General features: G+C 42.7%; 2 protein-coding genes across 5 annotated transcripts in view; one reads left to right on the top strand and one right to left on the bottom strand.

The window, feature by feature from the left end:
* Window positions 1-7,374, bottom strand: part of PALB2 (partner and localizer of BRCA2) — a 28,398-nt gene extending 21,024 nt beyond the window's left edge. The window contains exons 1-4 of one of the 2 annotated variants that reach the window (XM_077907000.1): window positions 7,174-7,374; window positions 4,789-4,848; window positions 4,347-4,449; window positions 77-1,534 (exon numbers count right to left, since the gene is read on the bottom strand). In XM_077907000.1, the coding sequence (XP_077763126.1) occupies window positions 77-1,534; window positions 4,347-4,449; window positions 4,789-4,848; window positions 7,174-7,221 (1,669 nt within the window). In that variant the 5' untranslated portion in view covers window positions 7,222-7,374. Of the gene's footprint in view, window positions 1-76; window positions 1,535-4,346; window positions 4,450-4,788; window positions 4,849-6,425; window positions 6,462-7,173 lie in introns of those variants that run through there. The other variant, XM_077907001.1, reaches the window with a different exon arrangement.
* Window positions 7,375-7,492: 118 nt separating this feature from the next.
* DCTN5 (dynactin subunit 5) overlaps window positions 7,493-23,493 on the top strand; it is a 31,991-nt gene continuing 15,990 nt past the window's right edge. For all 3 annotated transcript variants that reach the window (XM_077907024.1, XM_077907026.1, XM_077907025.1), the window contains exons 1-4: window positions 7,493-7,652; window positions 8,530-8,598; window positions 16,291-16,409; window positions 19,704-19,815. In XM_077907024.1, coding sequence (XP_077763150.1) covers window positions 7,605-7,652; window positions 8,530-8,598; window positions 16,291-16,409; window positions 19,704-19,815 — 348 coding nt within the window. In that variant the 5' untranslated portion in view covers window positions 7,493-7,604. The remainder of the gene's footprint in view (window positions 7,653-8,529; window positions 8,599-16,290; window positions 16,410-19,703; window positions 19,816-23,493) is intronic.

A 23,493-nucleotide genomic window follows, 5' to 3' on the forward strand; every position in this document is an offset into this window, starting at 1 on the left:
CAAAGACAATATTTACTATTTGACCCTTTACAGAAAGTTTGCTGATATCTAACACAGAACTGGAGTGTTCTCTTACCCTGAATAATTACTTTTTCATTCTGATCTTTGTGTAAGGTGATTTCTTTCTTGGATCTATTAACACCTGATGTGCTAGGAGTTGGCAAAAGTAGTTCATGATGATCTAATACAGGTGGGCAGATTGACTTTCTTTTTCTTCTGTGTCTTCCACCAGATGGCTGGGTAACTGCTTTCCTGGGAAGGTTATCTTCAGTTGGCCCAGTGGGAGAGTGGACTTCAGTTAAGGACAGATGTTTTTGAGATCTTCTTGAACTTGATTGTTTTGTGCATGTGTCAGAAGTCCTAATTTCACTCTGGTCAGTCTCTTCACTGCAAAGGTTTAAATTTTTAGTTGCGTCTTTACTTTTATTTTTAAACTCTTTCTTTCTGACACCCAAATGACTTTGAATTACAGCCTCCAGGGCTACCTTCCTCTGACAATTTGACATGCGCCGTGTTGTTCTAACATAATATTCTGCGGGAAATAGAAGGCCTTCAAGCACTGTGCAAGAATATGTTTGATTTTCTGTAGAAGCAGGAGAGATTACTTCTGGGCTAAGACTCTTAGATTGACTTAAAACCTCATTTTCCTGAAGACTTTCATTTCTACCATCAAGAGTGTTATGGGGAAATTTTAAAGACTCTTCTGTGTGATTCTGTCCTTTTAAGTTTTGGTTTTCATCTGCTGATAAGTTATCATAAATGAGTTTATTTGGAGAGCATGAATTATCTGGCTCTAAGTCAGGACTTTGAGGCAGCTGGCCACTTGCACTTATACCTGGGTTATCTTTAGAGACCGTAATTTTTTTCACTTGTGCCTCTAGGTTTACAGGTGAAGCAGGGTTAATGTTTTTTAAACTGTGAGTAATAAGTTCCCAGTCATCTTTAGGAGGCCTATGTTCAAGGTGATGACTGCTACTGCTATTCGATAGAGTAAATGAAGCAAGTGTAGGCGCCATGGGGAAATTATTTCCTCTTACGAGTGCATCAACATCTCTTTGTGGTTTGGCAGTTGGTGGAATTAATATACCCCTTACATTAGTTTCCATCACTGGTGATGGAGAACCAGGAATGTCAGACATAGAACTTGAAAGGTAAGTTCTTTTAGTTATAGGTGTCCTAGGATTTTCTCCATTGTTTTCTTCCTGTTCCTTTAGTCTTTTTCCAGACAGTATGAGTGAATCTGTGTCAAACAAAGAGTCTCTTGCCTGTGAAGTAAATGTTCTTTTCTGCTGCTTTTTTCTTCTCCCTGGCAGCTTACTCTGCCTTTTCTCAACACCAGGGCCACCGACCCAGTAGGGAAAATGTTCTTGGATATCACCTGTTCTTTGTATATGTAATTCTTCCACAGAGTCATGTTCAGGGTTGAAGGACTCAGGCTCAATGTCAAATGTGACAGGTGTCTTTTCTCCAGTTTCTTCATCCAGATGAGTGCTAATTTGCAATGTGTCACAAGGAGATACTTTATTTTTAGATTCTGAGGAAAAAAATTATATAATTAATATTTTCCTTTTAAATGAAGCAAAAAAATCCAATTGTTTATTTTAAAATATTATATAAAAGTACATTTATTAAGAGTCGATATTTCATTCAGACAGATCAAAGTTCAAATTTTTAATATTCTAACACTAATAATTTTAAGTAAATGTAAACAGAATGGTGATGGAAAAAACGATTTTAAACTAAAAGATTATCTCTTCTTTATTGCAATCTTTCCTCTTAGTTTTTCCCCCCAGCTTTACTGAGGTACAACTGACAAATAAAAATCGTATATATTAGAGGTATAAAAAAAATGTTTTCATATGGGTATATGTGAAATACTATGTGAAATACTATCACAATCAAGCTAATTAAAATATCCAACATATTAAAAAAAAAAATCCAACATTTCTAGGGACCTGGGTGGCTCAGTCCATTAAACATCTCTTTTTTTTTTTTTTAAAGATTTTATTTATTTATTCATGAGACACACACACACACACACACACACACACACACACACACAGAGGCAGAGACACAGGCAGAGGGAGAAGCAGGCTCCATGCAGGGAGCCTGATGTGGGACTCAATCCTGGGTCTCCAGGATCACGCCCTGGGCTGAAGGCAGACGCTAAACCCCTGATCCACCCAGGGATCCCCAAACATCTGACTCTTGATTTTGCCTTGGGTCATGCTCTCACGGTCATGGGCTTGAGCCCCGCATCAGGCTCCATGCTCTGCGGGAGACTGCTTGGGACTCTCTCTCTCTCTCCCTCCCCCCGTTCCTCCTTCCTGCACTCTCTCTCTCTCTCTCTCTCAAATAAATAAATAAATAAATAAATAAATAAATAAATAAATCTTTAAAAAAAAAATCTATCATTCACGTAGTTATGGTTTTGTGTGTGTGTTGGGGGGATGGGAACACTTAAGATCAGTTCTTCTAGCAAATTTTGAGTATATGATATAGTATTATTAACTAATTGTGTATCAAAGCTGTAGGACTTATTCATTCTGCATAATTGAAACACGGTACCCTTTGAACAACATCTTCCCATTCTCCCCACCATCTCACCTAATTTTTTATTACATGTCCTTTTTTGGGGGGTCAAATAATTTTAATACCACCTTTCCATTTTAATAGCCTCCAATTTTATGATTATAAATTACTTATTAACATAATTAATGACCATTGTTTTTTTTAGAATACTTCCAGCCGGATTTTTTTTTCTCTGTACATATATAAATACTTAATTCTTTAAAAAAAGACAACCTCTTCCCAATATTTACACAATAAATATAATTTCTAAAAGTTGAAAGGGGAAAGAGCAACTAAATAAATAATTCAACCAAAAGAACAAAAGAACAGTTCATTGCTCACGGAATTGGAGAAAATATTTACAAAGTATGTCACTGATAAGGATCTAATAGCTAGAATATATTAAGGACACTTACAACTCAACAATAGAAATGCAAATAACCTAATTAAAATATTGGCAAAGGACTTGAGTAGGTATTTCTCTGAAGCAGATATACAAATGGCCAATAAACACGTGAAAAGATGCTCAACATCATTAGTCACTAGGTATGTAAATCCAAGCTATAATTAGATACCACTTTACGTCCACTGGGATGGTTAGCATTTTAAAAATGGAAGATGACAAGTATTGGTGAGGATGTGCAGAAACTGGAACCCTTGGGCATCACTGTAGAATGTAAAATGGTATTGATGTAGCAGAAAACAGTTTGGCAGGTCTTCAAAAAGCTAAACAGAGAATCATCATATGACCCAGCAATACTGCTCTCCTAAGTATATACCCTAAAGAACAGAAAACATACATCCCTACACACAGCTGCATTTGAATGTTCATAGCAGCATAATGGCCCGAAAACATAACTAGAAAGTTAAAAAAAAAAAAAAAGTCCATCAACTGATGAATGGATGATGCATAAACTGTGATTCATCTGGGATCCCTGGGTGGCGCAGCGGTTTGGCGCCTGCCTTTGGCCCAGGGCGCGACCCTGGAGACCCGGGATCGAATCCCACGTCGGGCTTCTGGTGCATGGAGCCTGCTTCTCCCTCTGCCTGTGTCTCTGCCTCTCTCTCTTTCTCTCTCTCTCTGTGTGATTATCATAAATAAATAAAAATTTATTAAAAAAATTGTGATACATCTAACCAATAGACTAGCATTCAGCTGCACAAAGAAGTGAAGTACTGATGCGTGCTTGGATGTAGGTTTGGAGGAACGATTGCTGAAAACATAATGCTAAGTGAAAGAAGTCAATCACAAAAGGTCACATATTGTATGGCTCCATTCCTATGGAATTTCCGGAAGAGTTAAATCCACAGAAACAGAAGTAGATTAGTGGTTGCCAGGGGTTAGGGGTATTATGGGTACAGGGCTTCTTTTCAGGGTGCTGAAAATGTTCTGGAATTAGATAATGATGATGGTTGGACCATCTTGTAGGTATACAAAGAACCACTGAATTATGTACACACTTTAAAAACAGTCGATTGCCGGGGATCCCTGGGTGGCGCAGCGGTTTGGCACCTGCCTTTGGCCCAGGGCGCGATCCTGGAGACCCGGGATCGAATCCCACGTCAGGCTCCCGGTGCATGGAGCCTGCTTCTCCCTCTGCCTATGTCTCTGCCTCTCTTTCTCTCTGTGTGACTATCATAAATAAATAAAAATTAAAAAAAAAAAAAAAAACAGTCGATTGCTTATCATCTTTTGGTTGTGAGAAAAAAATCATAAGCAAATATACCTGGAAAATGAATAATAAAGCAAGCAGAAGTAAATGGGCTAGCTTTACCTGAGTGGTTTAGCTGTGGTAAAGTATCCTGCTGAAGCAAGCAATCATGTTCTTCCGCTGTTTTCTTAATAGAATTCTTAAACTTCTCAGCTCTTTGAGCACGCTAGAGAAAACAAAAACAGCTCAAGGAACGAATTTAAGAAAAAGGAGGGTTTTTTTTTTTAAGGCTTTATTATTATTTTTAAGAATTGTTTATATAGGGACCCCTGTGTGGCTCAGTGTTTGAGCATCTGCCTTCAGCTCAGGGCGTGATCCCTGAGTTACAGGATCAAGTCCCACATCAGGCTTCCTGCTAGGATCCTGCTTCTCCCTCTGCCTAGGTCTCTGCCTCCCTCTCTTTTTCTTTCATAAATAAATAAATAAAATCTTAAAAAACAAAAAGAACTTTTGGTATATAGTTCATACTATGATACCTCAATTTGAGAGAATAAGATTCACTTACCTGAAGGCGGGCCAGTGTCTTGCTGTATTCCCTTTTCAAGAATGCTAATTTTTCCTTCAACTGGAAGAAGAAAAACATCACACAATACTGAGCAGGTAGAAAGGAAGAGTCAGAGAGAAGGGATACATTGCCTATCAGACCCCAGTATACACTGCTTAGCAGGTACCCTCAGCAATAGACAGTGGAGGGAATAGCAGGTGCCCACAATACTTTCAGTTCTCACAAGGCACCAAGCTCTCTAGTACCTCAGCACCTCTACGTAAATGGTTCCTACCACCTGGAGCATTTCCTCCACAACTCATGTAGCTAAGTCCTGATTCTTAAGCCTCAATGTAGATTTTTATTTCCCCAGGGCAGACTTCTAGGTCCTTCCTGAAATCCAGGTGAGACATTCCACATCTCCACTGTTCTTCCTTTATCACAATACTTAAACTATGCTGTCTGTTTACTTCCGTTTCCCCCATCTCACTGTGAAATCCCTGAAAGTAGCAGGAGTTGTCATCCTCAGACATTCTTTCAACAAATGAATCTCCTGTCAGTTAATGGTCCAGGTATCCATAGTACCTAGAACAATAACCGATAACCACTATGAGTCAGTTATTGTTTTAGATGCTAGAAACAGAGTTGTCAAGTTTATACACAAGTGAGGGATTCAGAGAATTAACAAGAAAATGAATAAACACAGAAGATGATATCACATGATAATCAATACCCAGATCGACAGGGATGTATGAAAGTGCCTGAGCTACTTTAGGTAGGGTGGCCAAAGAGGCATTTCTGAGAACTACCATTTGAGTGTAGACCTGAAGGAGGAAGGAGCTAGCTTTGGGGAATTCAAAGGAAAAGCAAGGGGCAGCCCAGGTGGATCAGCGGTTTAGTGCCGCCTTTGGCCCAGGGCCTGATCCTGGAGACCCCAGATCAAGTCCCACGTTGGGCTCCTTGCATGGAGCCTGTGTCTCTGCCTCTCTCTCTCTCTCTCTCTGTCCCTCATGAATAAATAAATAAAATCATTTTTTTTAAAGCAGCAATTTGTCAAGATCACATGGTTTATAAATGGCACGATCCAATAGAATCTGTGTTTTTTAAAAAAAATTTTTTTTTAAATTTTTATTTATTTATGATAGTCACAGAGAGAGAGAGAGAGAGAGAGGCAGAGGGAGAAGCAGGCTCCATGCACCGGGAGCCCGACGTGGGATTCGATCCCGGGTTTCCAGGATCGCGCCCTGGGCCAAAGGCAGGTGCCAAACCGCTGCGCCACCCAGGGATCCCAATCTGCGCTCTTAATCTCTATGCTAGTTTGCTTCTCTATGCTTATTTATCTGATTTATCACCACCTTATCAACACCTGAGAATTATCTGGTTGACTTATAAATAGATCCGTTTCACCTGCTACTGGAAGGTAGGCTGGGTAAGTGGACTGATAAACTACTGTGAAGGAGGGCAGCCCGGGTGGCTCAGCAGTTTGGCACTGCCTTCAACCCAGGGCCTAATCCTGGAGACCCAGGATCGAGTCCCACGTCAGGCTCCCTGCATGGAACCTGCTTCTCCCTCTGCCTGTGTCTCTGCCTCTCTCTCTCTCTCTGTGTGTCTCTCATGAGTAAATAAATAAAGTTAAAACAACAACAACAAAAAACTACTGTGAGTGAAGAGTTTAGCATGATGCCCGGAACAGCCAGCACTGGTACATTCAGGCTAACATCCTCAGCAGGAGCATAGGCGGCAGGGGTAACGACGGCCAGAGCAGCACTGCTGTAGAAGCAAAAGCTGGAAACGCACTAAACGTCTCAGCGGAGTAATGTCCAATGAAAAGATGGCCCTTCCATAATCACCTAACACTCTAGAACTTTAAAAGACAAGGCAGGTTAACATGAAGTAACATGGATGAAACATGAAGAAAGAAACCGAAGTTGCAGAACCATCCAGATCATAATCTTTGTAAACAACTACAAAACACAGACTTTTGGTGGTTTTAGGGGATACAAGCACACCCTTCCAAACCCCCTCGTCCCGCCCACCACGCACACATACACGCGCCAAGAGATCCACAGCACCGGGCTGTTCAGAGAGCTGTCAAGGGGGTGGGCGGGAGAGCGGGAGAAGCCAGGACTGAGAGTGCGTCGCGGTGGGGGGGACTTCAAAGGGGACTTCGGCTTTACCCGCAACTTTTTGCACCTCGCATCTATGCACCACTGCTCTAAGACAATCGGTTCTTTAAATGCCTCGCGTGCACAGGCCTCTCCATACTTTCACCCCGGGGCCCGCTGCGTCCAAAGGGCGAAGGTCAGAGGTCACGCCACCCGCGGACCGTCGGGGATGCAAAGCCACGCCCCAAGCCCGAGGCAAGGAGCCAGTCCCGAGTCAGCCCTTCCCGCACACCCCGGGCACCTTTTCCTTCTCCTCACAGCTGAGGGGCTTCCCAGGAGGCTCCTCCATCGGGCCGGCGGCCGAACGGAAGGAGCAGCCGTCGCCAACCCCCGGGCCTGGGGACGCAGGGAGCCGGGGCCGACCCTGGGCCCTTGGGCGCCCGGGCAGGAAACGGGGCGCACCCCCGGCGCGCCACCAGCTTGCACATGCGAGCGCCGCGCGCCGTCCCCACCTGGCCAATTGCATCCGCCGCTCCGTCTGCGCACGCGCAGCCCGCGACGGCCGAGTAATGGAGCGGGGCCGCCTAGCGGAGGGCCGAGCTGCGGATGAGCGCGGAGGACGCCGAGAGCGGAAGTGGAGGAGCGGCCGGAAGTATCCCGCATCCCATCCCCGACTGACCGGCTGACAGGCTCCCTGACAGGAGCGGGAGCTGCGGAAAAGGGTCGGCGGCCATGGAGTTGGGCGAGCTGCTTTACAACAAGTCCGAGTACATCGAGACGGTGCGCGTGCCCTCATCTGCCCTCCCCTTCCCGAGGCTGAGGTCCCCATTCTGCCCCTGCCCCACCCTGGGCCCCTTTGGCGTTTAGTCGGACATTACCTGGGGCCGCTTAGTGAATGGCCCACCTTCGTTATTAACGCCTTGCATGGCCAGTTTTAGGGTTTTAAAAAAAAATGTATTCCTGATTTCCTAAAGATCAAATGCCTTCCAGAAAGCAGGAGAAGTCTCATCCACCCTAATATCAAGAATATCAGTAATATCAATAAATAACTCCGGGTTTCGGGGTTTTTTAGACTAATGTGTTTTTTAAAAAGTTAAAAATATTTTTTTATTACTATGTGATAGAAGACGGTTAGGTTCTTTATAGTCAACGTAATATATAATATTATTTATTAATATACAATATATAATTATATTACATAATATACGGTTATATATTATATAATATATAGTCGATGTATATTAATATATACTATATAACATATAATACATATTATATATATAGTCAATGTATAATGCGTGTAAATTGCTTGAAGTATGGTAAGGGCTCACAAAGTGTTGCTGTGAATTCTCTCAACTCCGATATGGGTAAAGGCATTATCCTGGATTTAGGGATAGAAATGTAGAACTGAGACTTGAATCCCCGTCTCTGATGTTATTAGGCTCTACACCTACCACATTCAAATCCTGGATGCCTTCCTGGGATCCATGGTTTCCTAATCCATCTTTGGTTTGATTATCCGGGATTCATTCCATGGAAGACTCCACCCCGCCCCAAAAAAGTCCTTTTTTCTCCAATAGCCGCTCTCTTGATGGAGACCTCTTAGCCCAGAACCCACTCAGCTTGCCCAGCCCCATTTTCTGCTCTTTGCTTTCAGGCGTCTGGAAACAAAGTTAGTCGCCAGTCGGTGTTGTGCGGAAGTCAGAACATTGTTCTCAATGGCAAGGTAAGGGCAGAAGCCAGTTCCAAGATGCCTACCTCTGCTTTCTTTCCACTAATTATCACATTAGCTGGGCAGATCATATGTTGTCACGACTCCCATTTATTGCTGTACATTACGAATTCCCTTTTTTTTTTCATTCTCTAAATTGTTTTTTTAAAAAGATTTTATTTATTTATGAGAGACACAGATTGAGAGGCAGAGACACAAGCAGAGGGAGAAGCAGGCTCCCTGCGGGAGGAGCTGGATGCAGGACTCCATCCCAGGACCCTGGGATCACGCCCTGAGCCAAAGCAGACACTCAACCACTGAGCCACCAGCCGGCCCACTCCAAATTTTATTGAACACAAAGATTCGATAAAAGGAGGCAACAAGGGATCCCTGGGTGGCTCAGCGGTTTGGCGCCTGCCTTTGGCCCAGGGCACGATCCTGGAGTCCCGGGATCAAGTCCCACGTCCCATGCTCCCAGCATGGAGCCTGCTTCTCCCTCTTCCTGTGTCTCTGCCTCTCTCTCTCTCTCTATGTCTATCACAAATAAATAAATAAATAAATAAACCTTAAAAAAGAAAAAGAAAAAAGGAGGCAACAAGAGACCTTTTTACCATGATGCCAGGAATGACATACAATGGCACCCAGAACTGAAGTTATTTTAAAGTATTATAATGTGCCCTAAACTACTAGACACAAACATAAATGGGCAACAAAATATTTTAGTGTAGAAGCTATAAAGTACAGTAATATAATTAACTGTTTAGTAATAATGATTCGGTACTAGCTGAAACTCTTAAAATTAATTTGAGAATTGGGAATGACACTAGGCTATGAAACAGATTTGCAAAATGGAACATGGAAGGCTGAGAATTTGTAGTCTGAATAAATTGAAATACCAAAGAGATGAGTATAAACATAGTTGAGTGATTAGGTATAATTAGTAATTATAGACACACTGTTTCTGCACAGAACTAGAAAATTCAGTTAACCCAATCTGACTCATTAGCAAATGTGTGAAGGTTGTTTTAGAAATCCCTTAGGTAAGCCTGGGAAGATCAAAACATTTTCTGTGATTTTACAGGGAAGATTTGTTTTTTAAATTGTGATAAAACATATGTGATAAAATTTGCCACTTTGTTTTTAAGTGCACAATCCATTGCCATTAATTATATTTATATCTGGGGTGCCTGGGTGGTTCAGTTGATTGAGCATCCTGCTCTTGATCTCAGCTCAGATCTTGATCTCAGGGTTGTGAGTCCAAGCCCCGTCCATGCTGGACGTGGAGCCTACTTTAAAAAATCCTATTTAAACCATCATGTAGCCATCATTACTGTCTATTTCTAAAACTTTCATCACCCAGACAGAAGCTTTGTACTTATTTAAGGAATAACTCCCTGTTCCTATCTCTGCTGCTCCCCACTTAGTCACTAATAACTTCAGTCCACTTCCTATCTCCATGAATTTGCCTATTCTATATATGTAATACTTGTCCTTTTTTGTCTTGCTTATTTCACTTAGCTTAATGTTTTCAAGGTTCATCCATGTTATAGGGTGTAAACTAATACATATATATGTGGTTTATATTCCTGTAAACTATATACATATATAGTTTAGCTTTACTTGATTTCGTTTCCTACTTTTTTTTTTTTTACACTCACTTGTTATAATAATCATAGTAGGAAACACCTATCACACCTACTAAGTAGAATTGTCCTCAGTTCTGTTTCTAAGATTCACTGTGGTTTGTGTATTTTCCCTCCTGTGTATAGTTCCATTTATCCTCTCTCTTATTGGTTATTTTGTTCCCAGTTTTTTATTTTGTCCCTTTCAGAACTGTGAGATTTCTATTTTTCTAAATCCTTATATTCGGTGTCACAGTGTTGCAGGGATAGGCAGGGATCAAATAAGTAAGGAAGACTGGATGCCAACAATAGAGAGTGGTGGGGCCTGGTGATGTCTTAGCTAAACTCAGACTGTTGCCATGTGGGAGTCTAGGCTCATGTTTTCTCAGAGCTTCTGATCTTCTCAGAAGAAACTAGAAATCTGGGTTTTTTATTTTTAATTTTAGAGAGAGAGCATGAATGAGAGAGGGAGCAGGAAAAAAAAAAAAAGAGAGAGGGAGCAGGAGCAGAGGGAGAGGGAGAGGGAGAGGGAGAAACAGAAACAGATTCCCTGCTGATCAAGGAGCCTGACTGAGATCATGACCTGAGCCAAAGGCAGTCGATTAACAGAATGAGCCACCCAGGTGCCCCTGGATTTTTTTGTAATGCAAAATGTCCTACTATTGAAATAATAGCACTAAATTTAAGTGATGAAACAGGCTGCATGAGACAAACAAAACCAGTTTCTAGGTGCAGTTCTTAGACTTGCCACCTTTGCCTCATCCTTTGTTGAGTTCAGTAAACTCTGCTTTAGTACCATTTCCTTCCCTGCAAGATCGTTATGTACACTTGATCTCATTTTAACATCCTGCTGCCTCTCTTTTGAATCTGACTTCCCATCTTCAGGTCCACTCATTATAAGGTAGGAAGCCAGGATTTGAATCCCTTGTGCTAAATCTCTTTGACTTCCTGTGATATCCTTTACTTCTTATGTTTTTTTTGTGTTTGCTTCTTCAAATGGGAGTGAGATTTAGACTGCCTGAGGGACTTCTGTGGATTGTCTTTATTCTCAGATTAAGATTGCTTTTTTTGTTTAAAGCACAGTAAAACAAAAACAACCATTACCAAGTACTCTGTACTCTTGGTATTCTGCTTCCATCCAAAGAAAAGGAAGTCATTTTCTCTGATTGTAGATGGAAACATAAACTGAAAACAATGATTAAAGTAAATGAAAGATTTCAGATGAAAGTACATGCTAGAGGGGCACCTGGGTTGCTCAGTGGTTGAGCAGCTGCCTTTGGCTCAGGTCATGATCCCGGGGTCCTGGGATTGAGTCTCAAATCAGGCTCCCAAAGGGGAGCCTGCCTCTCCCTCTGCCCTTGTCTCTGCCTTGCTCTCTGTGTCTCTCAAGAATAAATAAATAAATAAATAAGAATAAATAAAATCTTTAAAAAGAAAAAAAGAGGGGGATCCCTGGGTGGCGCAGCGGTTTGGCGCCTGCCTTTGGCCCAGGGCGCGATCCTGGAGACCCGGGATCAAATCCCACGTCGGGCTCCCGGTGCATGGAGCCTGCTTCTCCCTCTGCCTGTGTCTGCCTCTCTCTCTCTCTCTCTCTCTGTGACTATCACAAATAAATAAAAATTAAAAAAATAAAAAAAAAGAAAAAAAAAAGAGAACATACTAGAAACAGAGATCTCTTTAAACTTGAAGACCTTTATTTATTTATTTATTTACTTACTTAGGTTTTATTTATTTATTTGACAGAGAGAGAGAGAGAGAGAGAGAGGGAGCACAAGCAGGCAGAAGGAGAGGGAGGAGGAGACTCAATTTCAGGACCCTGGTATCGTGACCTGAGCCAAAGGCAGATGCTTAACTAACTGAGCTACTTAGGCGCCCTGAAGAAGACCTTTTTTTTTTTTTAAGATTTTATTTATTTATTCATGAGAGACAGAGAGAGGCAGAGACACAGGCAGAGGGAGAAGCAGGCTCCATGCAGGGAGCCTGATGTGGGACTTGCTCCTGGGACTCCAGGATCACGCCCTGGGCCGAAAGCAGATGCTCAACCGCTGAGCCACCCAGGCGTCCTTAAAGAAGACCACTTTTAGAAATGGTCATTTTATAGTCAGCAGCTGATGAGAAAGTCTCTTTTTTTTTTTTAATTTTTATTTATTAATGATTGTCACAGAGAGAGAAAGAGAGGCAGAGACATAGGCAGAGGGAGAAGCAGGCCCCATGCACCGGGAGCCCGATGTGGGACTTGATCCCGGGTCTTCAGGATCGCGCCCTGGGCCAAAGGCAGGCGCCAAACCGCTGCGCCACCCAGGGATCCCGAGAAAGTGTCTTTTTACTGGTAGAGATGTTATAGACCAAACATGTAGGTGAGATTGGTAAACTCTTCTAAGTATGAGCCCACTTCTTTTTTAGTATTTTCTCTTTTTTACTAATTTAGTAATTTTAGCTTGGTGTTCAGGCTAGTGACATATCTAAATTCACCTGTATTCAAGACATTCCTCATCTACCTCTCTAGCCTAATCTTCTGTCCTGGGTCCCACACCTTCATTTACAGCTGCTTATTGATCATCCCATAGATACCTCAAACTCAGCATTTCAAAATTGAATTTGTCATCCAATCCCCAGGATCACTCATTCTATTATAGACTCTCCCTCTAGACTCTCTTTCCCCAACATCTAAACAATGAATAGATCATATTGATTCTCTTCCTTTTTTCCCCATTTTTAACATTTTATCGTGGAACTTTTTTTTTAAGATTTTATTTATTTATTTGAGAGAGAATGTGTGGCAAGAGAGAGCATGAGGTGGAGAGAGGGCTGGAGGGAGAGGGATAAGCAGACTCCCCGCTGAGCAGGGAGCCCGATGCGGTCCTAGATCCCATGACTCTCAGACTATGATCGGAGCCAAAGGCAGACACTTAACCAACTAAGCCATCCAGGAGCCCCTATACTGGAACATTTAAAAAGTTATCTTTATTGAGATGTAATTTATATACAATAAAGTGTACCCATTTAAAGTTTGCAGTTTGACAGGTTTTGTTTTGTTTTTTAAATATTTTATTTATTTATTTGACAGAGAGTAAGAGAGAGCACAAGCAGGGGGAGTGGCAGAGGGAGAGAGACAAGCAAGTGCTTGTCTTGGTGCTTCCCACCGAGCAGGGAGCCCTATGCAGGGCTCAATCCCAGGACCCTGGGACCATGACCCAAGCAGAAGGCAGATGCTTAACTGACTAAGCCACCCAGGCGGCCTGCAGTTTGACAAGTTTTGGCTGATGTTTACTTCAATGCAGTCACTACCACAATTAAGATATAAAATTTTTCCATCACCCTCATTTTCTTGAACCCCTCTATAGTCAGTCCTCCTATTACCCTTGGCCCCAGATAACCACTGTTATAAAACTAATAGAGATTAGTTTTGCATTTTCTAGATCTGCCTATAATGGGAATCAGGTACTGTTTGTAGTCAGGCTTCTTTCACTCAGCATAATGTTTTTGAGATTTATCCATGTTGTTGTGTATATTAGTGGGCTAATAATTCATTACTTTTTATAGATGAGCAGTATTATTATGGAACTTTTAAGATACGTATCAAAGTAGAAAGAACATATAACAAATCTCCATATACTCATTCTCTGCCTTCTGCAATTTGCAATATTCTGACATTCTTGTTTCATCTGTGTACCTGCCTTGCAAACCCATACGTATTTTGACCAGGGGGAGGGTAGGGAGCTGGGATATTTTATTTATTTTATTTTATTTATTTTTAAATTTGTATTATTTTTAAAAATATTGTATTTATTCATGAGAGACACAGAGAGAAAGGCAGAGACACAGGCAGAGGGAGAAGCAGGCTCCATGCAGGGAGCCTGACGTGGGACTCGATCCCGGGTCTCCAGAATCAGGCCCTGGGCTCAAGGCGGCGCTAAACCTTTGAGCCACCCGGGCTTCCCTTTTTTAAGGTTTTATTTATTTATTTATGAGAGACACAGCGAGAGAGGGGCAGAGACACATACAGAAAAGCAGACTCTTCGCAAGGAGCCCGATGGGGGACTCCATCCTGGACCCTGGGATCATGCCCTGAGCCAACAGCAGACACTCAACCGCTGAGCCACCCAGGTGTCCCAAGAGCTAGGGTATTTTAAAGCAAATTGCAAACACTGTATTATTTCATTCATAAATACTTTAATATGTATCACTAAAATTTAAAGGTTTAAAAGAGTACCCTTATGATATATTTTTTAAGAAGCCAGCAATTTCCTAATATCATCTAATCCTCAGTCCATATTCAGTTTTTCTAGTATCTTAATATGCCTTTTTACAGTTGGTTTATTCAAATCAGGATCCAAACAAAGTCAAGTACACATTGTGTCTGGTTGATATATCTCTCAGGACCCTTTAAATCTGTAACAGTTCTCTTCCCCTAGCCCATTTTTCTCCCCATGCCACTTACATGTTGAAGAAACTGGCTCATTCTGTAGAATTTTCAAATTTTGAAGTTTTTTTTTCTTTTTTAATTCATGAGAGACACAGAGACAGAGGGAGACATAGGCAGAGGGAGAAGCAGACTCCCCGTGGGAAGCCCGATGTGGGACTTGATCCTAAGACTCCAGGATCACAACCTGAGCCAAAGGCAGATGCTCTACCACTGAGCCACCCAAGATTTTTCAAATTTTGAATTTGGCCATTTTTTAAAAAAGACTTATTTATTTATCTGACAGTGAGAGAGCACGAGAGAGCACAAGCTGGGGGAGCAGCAGGCAGAGAGAGAGAGAGAAGCAGGCTCCCTACTCCCCAACTGACAGAGCCACCCAAGTGCCCCTGAATTTGGCCAGTTCTATTTACACAGTTGTTGAATATGGTCTCTCTGTCCCTCTCCTCCCTCTTAATTAATAGATCTGGAGGCTTGATCAGATTCCCATACCTCATATTTCTCTTTTCCTAATGTACAGCTGTTGGCTTAGAGAGGACCCATCTCCTTGTTTTACTCTGATCCACTGTCATCATCATCATCAGTGACTGGAGGGTCACTTTCCCTCCAGTCTGACCTGACCCATCCATTCATACTCTAGACTGCTTTCAGAGTAATAGTTCTAAAATGAAGGTTTAGGGGCACCTGAGTGGCTCAAATAGTTAAAAGTGTTTGCCTTTGGCTCAGGTTGTGATCCCAGGGTCCTAGGATCAAGTCCTGCATCAGGCTCTCTGCCCAGCGGGGAGCCTCTTCTCTCTCTTCCTCTGCCTGCTACTCCACCTGCTTATGCACACACACTCACTCTCTCTGTCAAATAAATAAAGTCTTTAAAAAAAATTAATATAAAGATTCAGTGTATTATACCTCTGCTTAAAAACTTTCATTGAGTCCTTATATCCTCTGGGGAAAAGCCTAAGCTTCTGTATTCAGCATACATAATGCCTCAGAAAGCCTGGTCCCAGCTTACTTTCCTAGCTGTAACCCCAGCCATATGCACTTTTTTTAGAACCGCATTTATTCATTTATTCAAAAGACATTTCCAGAATGCCTACTCTTTACGAGGCACAGGGCATCAATTCCCCCAAACTACTCAGTTCTGTTATTCACCCTGCAGCCCATCTATGCAGTCTTTGGGCAGCTGGATATCATACCCTGCATTGTAGCACTTCACTTGAGTCAGAATTTGGGAGAAACCAGAAGCTGAATAGGCCTAACTCTGGGAGCATGAGGTTGGAGGTAGGAGCGTTGGGAGATTGGGCAAAGGTAGGAACAGCCTGAATTCTCACTGAGAATCACTGAGCAAGCAGCCAAGGCATAGGGGCAGGTGGAACTAAATAAATCTGAGGAGGTGAGTAAACTAGGTCTACTATAGCATTCTCAATAAAGGTCTGTTTGTTCAATGAGTCCTATTGATGAGATATTAAGGGCAAAGCTCGTGATATGCTGGGAATATCTTCAACTGAATCACTGTTATGAAGCAATTCTCTTTACTTTAAAAGTTACCCTTTTGACAACACATGTGACTCAGTAGATCATAGCATAACTTCAATCAGTGTCTTCTTACCAACTCTTTTTAGTTGTTTTAGGCTATGTTGGTAGTTTTTTTAAATGTGCTTTATTTTATAGACAATCGTGATGAATGACTGTATTATCCGAGGGGATCTCGCAAATGTACGGGTTGGACGCCATTGTGTTGTGAAAAGTCGGAGTGTCATAAGGCCACCATTCAAGAAATTCAGCAAAGGGTATGTAAGTTAATTACTTTGTTTCGGGCTTGGGTGAGATGCTACTATGGGTGGTGTGTTCCACCTGTTGAGTTGTGATGTAAGGAGCAGGTCTGTGCTGTGGTTTGGGTCACTGAGGAAGAATTCACTGTAATGAACACAACTCTGGTGGTCTTGGCCTAGCTGTTAGTTGGTGGCCAGAAACAGAATCTACTTAAGTTGGCAAAGGCAGAGGGGGTTCTGATGAAGAGACACGGGCATATTAATGGAATATAAGAGTAAGAAAAGGGCCAGGCCTCACAAGGGACTAGAACGTGTAACTGGACAGCCAGAATCAAGACAACTATTCTATCTCTCTTCTACCGAGATGATATTATTTTTCTTTCTTTCTTTCTTTCTTTTTTTTTTTTTTTAAAGATTTTATTTATTCATTCATGAGAGACACAGAGAGAGGGAGAGAGAGGCAGAGACACAGGCAGAGGGACAAGCAGGCTCCATGCAGGGAGCCCAACGCGGGACTCAATCCCGGGACTCCAGGATCACACCCTGGGCTGAAGGCAGGCGCTAAACCGCTGAGCCACCCAGGGATCCCCGAGATGATATTATTTCTTATCAGTCCTTGTCTCTGCATTTCTGCTTCCTTCTCCTCTCTTTCACACTGGTTTCATCTTCCCCCTTTTCTCATGGATCCAACTGTGCTGCCTCCCTTATTCGTGTCAGTTCTCTTTAGGCTAAGCAGATACCAGCCAAACATTTTAAGTCTTATTTCCAGACTTTTGGCAGAGGGCATCTGATTGGTTCAGCAGGAGTTAAGTGCCCACACTTTGTCTTAAACAATTTTGACCCAGAGGGCAGGGGTAAGTCAGGCCCACTCTTCTCTTGGTGGGAGTAAAGATTGTCTAAGAAAGGACATGGACATGGCAGGAAAACTGTCCACTATGCCTGATATACTGGGTTTTGGAGGGTTGGTTTTTTTGTTTCTTGGTTTTCGGTGGGGTTTATTTGGCCTCTCCCTCTTTTCCCTCCTGGCTCCTACCTATGGCACCATCTGCATTTCATTGAGTAATTGAGCAAGCATTGATTGCTTTCTTTATATTAGTCATTAGATTCTAAGATGGGTAAGTAAAGATAGGTGAAATTGCATTCCTACCTCAAAGTTATCAAAAACCTAGTGATAGAAACATTTACATACATAAATGGCTACTATAAAATGTGATAGCCACCATATAAAGTGAAACTCCTGTCACAGGGCCATGAACATGGTTAGGGAGGAACAGAGAAGAGAGCAACCAACTCAGACTATAATATGTAGGAGTAGAGTGTGCAGGAATCATTGCACATGTCTCAGAATGAGGCCAGACTCCAGGCTTTCCATTACATACAGGAATGGGAGCAGGGAGTCAGTGTAAATCATTCACGTGAAAACATTTGCTCATTAGCTCAGAAGGCTATTGGGAGGAAACTAGAAAACCTTGTGGTGGCCTTTTGTGGTTCCATACTGTGACAGGTACTCTGCTAGAGTTGTCCATTCCCCCTTTTGTTGGCAGCATTATTGGGCGGGATATGGTCTCAGAAAAGCACCGAGAATAAATAGGGGGTTTGTTGGTGAACAGTAGGATGTGTAAATAGGAATAGTCCACATGAGAAATATAGGAATACAAAAGTGTAAATAGCAATGCATGAATAGCAAATGAGTATGGATTCCCCCATCCCGCACCCCACATATCTCAATACCAAAATCAGATAATAGATAATGAAACCAGGTAGTAATACCAAGTTTGGAAGTTTTAACTAATTAATTAATTTATTTTAAAGATTTTATTTATTTATTCATGAGAGAGAGAGAGTGAGAGAGAGAGAGAGAGAGAGAGAGAGGCAGAGACACAGGCAGAGGGGAAGTAGGCTCCATGCAGGGAGCCCGACGTGGGACTCGATTCCGCGTCTCCAGGATCATGCCCTGGGCCAAAGGCGGCGCTAAACCGCTGTGCCACTGGGGCCGCCCTGGAAGTTTTAATTTAAAATTCAAAAGCTAACAGTGTTGCTGTAGACTGTGGTAAGATCAAGGAATTCATTGTCATATAAGGGTCCTCGATCAAAAATACAAATGGATTAAGGAAGATTTAAATAAACTATAGGTCCAGGGAGGACAAGCATTGTCTCTGACAAAATATTCTTGACAGACTGGAATACAGGACTAGAAAAAGCCAGCGAGCATACAGCTACTTCATTTTAGTTCCAGTCCAAATATTTTCCATCCTAAGGTACTAAAGTTGGTAGTGTGACCAGAGAATGACTATGAGTGACATTGAGGAATCATGGAGAATGGGAATGATGTCAAAAATCTGGAGAAAGCCTATTGACTCCTACTCATCCTTCAAGTCTTGATCTAAATGTTATTTTTTTTTAAAGATTATCTATATTTATTTGAGAGAGAGAGCACAAGCGGGGTTAGGGGCAGAGGGAGAGGGACAAGCAGACTCCCCACTAAGCAGGGAGCCCAACTCGGGACTCGATCCCAGGACTCTGAGACCATGACCTGAGCCAAAGGCAGATGCTAACTGTCTGAGCCACCCAGGTGCCTCCACACTTTTTTTCTTTAAAGATTTTTTTTTTTAGGAAAAAAAAAAAGAGATTTTTTTTAGGGACACCTGAGTGGCTCAGTGGTTGAGCGTCTGCCTTTGGCTCAGGGCGTGATCCCAAAGTCCTGGGATCGAGTCCCGCATCAGGCTCCCTGCATGGAGCCTGCTTCTCCCTCTGCCTGTGTCTCTGCCTCTCTCTATCTGTGTCTCTCATGAATAAATAAATAAAATCTTTAAAAAAAAGGGTTTTATTTATTCCTTAGAGAAGACAGATGAGCAGGAGGAGGGGCAGAGGGAGAGGGACAAGAATAATTCCCACTGAGCAGGGAGCCCTGGGATCGTGACCTGAGCTGAAGGAAGACATTTAGCCGACTGAGCCACCCAGGCACCCTAGGAGCAGTCTTATTGAGACAAGATGTTGAAGTTGAGAGTATGATTTGCAGTTTTATATAAACCTTGATCAAAAGCACATCATACTGGGATCCCTGGGTGGTGCAGCGGTTTGGCGCCTGCCTTTGGCCCAGGGCGCGATCCTGGAGACCCGGGATCGAATCCCACGTCGGGCTCCCGGTGCATGGAGCCTGCTTCTGCCTCTGCCTATGTCTCTGCCTCTCTCTCTCTCTCTCTCTCTCTGTGTGACTATCATAAATAAATAAAACTTAGAAAAAAATAAATAAAAACAAAAGCACATCATACTGACACTTTTGTTGTTGTTCATCTTCTTTTCCTTCTCTAGTGTCGCATTCTTTCCTTTACATATCGGGGACCATGTTTTTATTGAGGAAGATTGTGTGGTCAACGCAGCTCAGATTGGCTCTTATGTTCACGTTGGCAAGAACTGTGTGATTGTGAGTATGGTGTCTAGCCTCACTGCCCTTCCAGGTCCCGTTCCTTACATCAGTAGGCCTCTCCTTCTGTGACCAAGCAGGGTAGAACTAGTTTCTGGTCTACTGGAATTAGAGTTTGGATTTGGAGTTTTCTGGGCATTAATAATCATGGCTAAACTTTTTCTTTTCTTTTTTCTTTTTTGGCTGAACTTTTTCTAACCTCTTCTATATGATGTTAGATTTTGCCTTTGATTATTTTATTTGACCCTCATAATTATCCAAGGGTGGTAGTTACTATTATTACCCTGTCTTCAGGCAACAAGCCTGAAAACCTTAGAAATTAGGGGATTTGACAGGGCAATGAATGGTAGAGCTGGGATTCTAACCCAGGCAGTATGGATAGCATGCCCACTCTGTGGCCTACCTATTGCTTTATCTCCAGGATCGTACAGTCTAGCAGAGGCCTGGGGCATGACATTAGGGGAACTGCAAGGAGTTCAGGGTGATGGGCATGCAGGGTACACGTGGGCCCTTTTTCAGTGAAACCTATAGGACCCTGGTCCACAGGAGCCTTGGCACCTACTTGTTTCGTATGGCCAAGGTGTTACAAAGTTGAATTTCTTAGTATTTCATAGATGAAGAGCTTGATTTCATTTGGATTTCTGAGAATATCCTGGATGAGAGTGTTAATGACCAGAGCTGAACTGTCTCAAAGATTAGGGAAAATGTTTCCTATATTTTAAATTTGGACCCGAATTCTAGCTTCTAGGACAAGCCAAGAACTTTTTATGTTTTTATTATTTATTTGCTTTTTAAAAAAAAATATTTATTTATTTATGAGAGAGAGAGAGAGAGGCAGAGGCAGAGACACAGGCAGAGGGAGAAGCAGGCTCCATGCTGGGAGCCCGAAGCGGGACTTGATCCCGGGACTCCAGGATCGTGCCCTGGGCCAAAGGCAGGCGCTAAACCGCTAAGCCACCCAGGGATCCCCCTTTTTATGTTTTTAAATGGGTGTTCCACGTCTGGGTGGCTCAGCGGTTTGGCGCCTGCCTTCAGCACGGGGCATCAGTGATCCTGGAGTCCCTGGATCGAGTCCCGCATCGGGCTCCCTGCATGGAGCCTGCTTCTCCCTCTGGCTGTATCTCTGCCTGCCTCTCTCTCTCTCTCTCTCTCTCTCTCATGAATAAAGAAAATCTTAAAATAAATAAATAAAAATAAATGGGTGTTCCCAGTAATACAGAGGCAGCTCTCTGTTAGAAAAGACTCAAGTATCAAAATACTTGGAGGAACCATGCAGTCACATTCTGTAAGCCACAAGAGCACAGCAAAGGTGGACCATGCAATGGAGAGCCACAGTGCTGTGGAAAACATCCCAATCTGACTTGTTAGGCAGAATTAAATGAAGTGGTTGTTTTGCCAGATATTCTCCTCCAGGAGTCCCTTCATATATATGTATTAGAGACGGAGGGTCTTTAGTTTGGCATGATGTTGAAGAAAGGGGAAAACAGTGAAACCCATCCTATCCCCTCATTCTGTGTGACAAAAGCTGGCTTTCTAAGCCATAGCTGTTTTTTTGACATTTTCTTCAAAGTGATGACATCCTCATAGTAGCCTCATGTGTCAGTCCTGTCCTTTAGCCTCAGAGCAAAATGTCTGAACCATTAAAATCCAAATGCTCTTCCCAGTGCTTAGGGAGTTCTAGTTTTCTTGTCCTGTGCTCTGCTTTTTGTGCCACTTTTTTTTTTTTTTTTTTTTTTTAAGATTTTATTTATTTAGTTGACAGAGAGAGAGCCAGAGAGCACAGCCAGGGTAATAGCAGAGGGAGCAGGAGAAGCAGGCTCCCTGCTCAGCAGGGAGCTCAATACTGGGTTCAATACCAGATCTTGGGATCATGACCTGAGCCCAAGGCAGATGCTTAACTGACTGAGCCACCCAGGCACCCCTTTGTGCCACTTTTTCTTTTTTTTTTAAAGATTTTATTTATTTATTCATGATAGTCACACAGAGAGAGACAGAGAGGCGGAGACACAGGCAGAGGGAGAAGCAGGCTCCATGCAGGGAGCCCGATGTGGGACTCGATCCCGGGTCTCCAGGATCGCGCCCCGGGCCAAAGGCAGGCGCCAAACCGCTGCGCCACCCAGGGATCCCTACTTTTTGATATATTAGTTCAGACATAGTCACTGTTGGGTATTGGCAGTACTTATTTGTGAGCCTTTTACAAATTCTCAATCTCAGGAGAAAGATTCTTTTAGAGTTCTAGAATCTCAGAGCTCACAGGAACTCTTTTAAAAAAGTCCAGCAAAGGGATCCCTGGGTGGCGCAGCGGTTTGGCGCCTGCCTTTGGCCCAGGGCGCGATCCTGGAGACCCGGGATCGAATCCCACATCGGGCTCGCGGTGCATGGAGCCTGCTTCTCCCTCTGCCTATGTCTCTGCCTCTCTCTCTCTCTCACTGTGTGCCTATCATAAATAAATAAAACAAAAAAAAAAAAGTCCAGCAAAAAAAAAAAAAAAAAAAAAAAGGTCCAGCTGTCCCCATGACTCACAGATCCTTCCGATAGGATCCATTTGGTAGTCTAACTCCCGTTTGGGTGTGTGAAGGTATAGGTGTCAGAGTGGCTCAGATGCCTGCCGGAGAAGCCACACAGGCAGTCTTCATAAGAACTGTTACTGTGCTGTGAGCTTTACATTTATTGTCTCTAATCCTCATTGTGTCCATGCGAGTTTGGTTTTATGTCTTGTTTTACAGACAAGGAAACTAAGTCAGAGAGATGCTGAGTGACTTGTGTAAGGAGATACAGGTAGCTGTGATACTGGCAACATGGAGTTCTTGACTCTTTGGAAAGTCCTCCAGGAAAGAACAAAGATGCAGTTTCAGCTTTTGATCTTTTCATCTATTGCCAATGCATTCATGCCTAAGAAGTACCAGCATTTTGACTTTTGCTATTTAAGTGATCAGCTCGCCCAGAATGCTCTGAAAGCTGATTACGCATCATTTGCCCGAGTGGGCAGAATGGCTAACTAGTGGACACAGCAGGTGCCTCCAGACTGTGTACATGGCTGAAGGTTTTATTCACACTGCTCTTCTTTTCCAGGGCCATTTATCTACAGATTGCTTCTGTGTGAATGTGTCATGCCTCATGCAGCACATTCAACTTCTTTCCATTCAGTGCCCATGTGCTTAGTCAGAATTATAGGAGCCTAGGTGTCATAGGCTATCTTTGAGTTAATTTGAGAGTCACCAGGGGAGCTGGCCAGCTGCTATATTTTTGGAATTGCCACTAGCAGGTAATTCATGGGAGAGAACTTTCCAAGAATGAACGGATTGCTGCGGTGGTGATTTGTTCCTAAGCCACAGAGAGCGCCAAGGATTGCCAAGGCTATTATTTGCCTCGCCAGACAGCTTAGTAGTCACTTCAGAAATTCATACCTTCAAGGTATAAGCTTTCTAAAAATTCATTTGGTAATCTACCTGAAAATTCCTGGAAATACATGCAATTTGGGTATTTTTTAGTAATGGGGAAATTTTTAATACAACCAAGTCAAAATATTTTTCATATTCTTTGGTAAAATCTGAAATCTGGACAGGTTAGCCTTGTCTTGATGTTGTTAGGGATTCCACATTGTCATCCAAGTATGGTTTTAAAGATTTATTTATTCATGAGAGACAGGGAGGCAAGGACATCAGTAGAGGGAGAAGC

The sequence above is a fragment of the Canis aureus genome, chromosome 8 (genome assembly GCF_053574225.1).
Source record: "Canis aureus isolate CA01 chromosome 8, VMU_Caureus_v.1.0, whole genome shotgun sequence".
Classification (NCBI taxonomy): Eukaryota; Metazoa; Chordata; class Mammalia; order Carnivora; family Canidae; genus Canis; species Canis aureus.